At 58.9% G+C, this 912-nt stretch overlaps 1 protein-coding gene across 1 annotated transcript; it reads right to left on the reverse strand.

Moving 5' to 3' along the window:
* Positions 1-288: 288 nt before the first annotated feature.
* Positions 289-912, reverse strand: LOC134532065 (activity-regulated cytoskeleton-associated protein-like). Its single transcript, XM_063368289.1, has one exon. The coding sequence runs from the start codon at positions 910-912 to the stop codon at positions 289-291; it is 624 nt and encodes a 207-aa protein (XP_063224359.1).

Genomic DNA, 912 nt, shown 5'->3' on the forward strand with positions numbered 1-912 from the left:
TTGAAGTGTGTTCCTCTGCGGGTTCCCCCTCTGTGGGCACTCATTGTGCCAGTGGAAGGTGCCCGTTGGGCATCCCAGTTGGCAGTGTGGTGGTCGGGGGGCCGCGTTAGCGTACACTTGAGGTTACTCTGGCGCATAGGGAGGGTGTCGGCCGTCGAGGGGTGGGGCCCTGCATTGTTGGGGCGGTGGTGCCCCTTGGATGGCTAGTAGGCGCCTGTCATTCGGCGGGGGTTGGTCCTCCCGGTTTGCCCTGCGAGGGTTCCTCCACCAGGCCCTCTGGAAGTTTTGTTATGTGGCCACTGCCAGTTGGACGTAGTCTTCGACGGAGGTGGCGCGGCTTATGCGTAGGAGAGGCTGGAGTTCGTCTCTGAGTAGTAGTGTGATCGTGGGTAGTGCCCTGATCGGTTCTACGAGTGGCGATATCCGGCGGAATAGCTGTATCTTGTGGGCTATGAATTCTTCAACAGGTTCCCCTTCTCGCTGTGTGCTACTGTAAAATTGTGAGGTGCATTGTACCAGTGTAGACCCGGCGTTGAAACGGTGGTTGAGGGCTTCGGTGAACTCTGACCATTCCATGTCGGCCCGACCCCATCGTTGCCACCATTCGTGGGCGGGTCCCCGCAACCGTTCGCTGGTGTTCTCAGGCCACTCGTCGATGGTTATCCCGCTGCACGCCAGGCGCACTTCGCATTGATGTGTGTATGCTACGGGGTCTTCGTGTGGTGTTCCGCTAAACTCCGGTAATTTTGACATGTAGTTCGCTGTCTGTGCCGTGCATGCACGTGTGGTGTCGGGTCGGGTGATTATCCCGCCCTCGGCCGTGGTGGTGGTGCGGGTTGCGTGTCCACACTCCTGGCACGGTTGCGGTTTCTTATCGGTTGCCGTGGTTGTTGGCATAGGTTGTAGTGGCAT

This window comes from Bacillus rossius, chromosome 1 (assembly GCF_032445375.1).
Source record: "Bacillus rossius redtenbacheri isolate Brsri chromosome 1, Brsri_v3, whole genome shotgun sequence".
NCBI classification, from domain to species: domain Eukaryota; kingdom Metazoa; phylum Arthropoda; class Insecta; order Phasmatodea; family Bacillidae; genus Bacillus; species Bacillus rossius.

Coding starts and splice junctions, on each gene's coding strand:
- LOC134532065 (XM_063368289.1), bottom strand. CDS start 912: ATGCCACTACAACCTATGCCAACAACCACGGCAACCGATAAGAAACCG.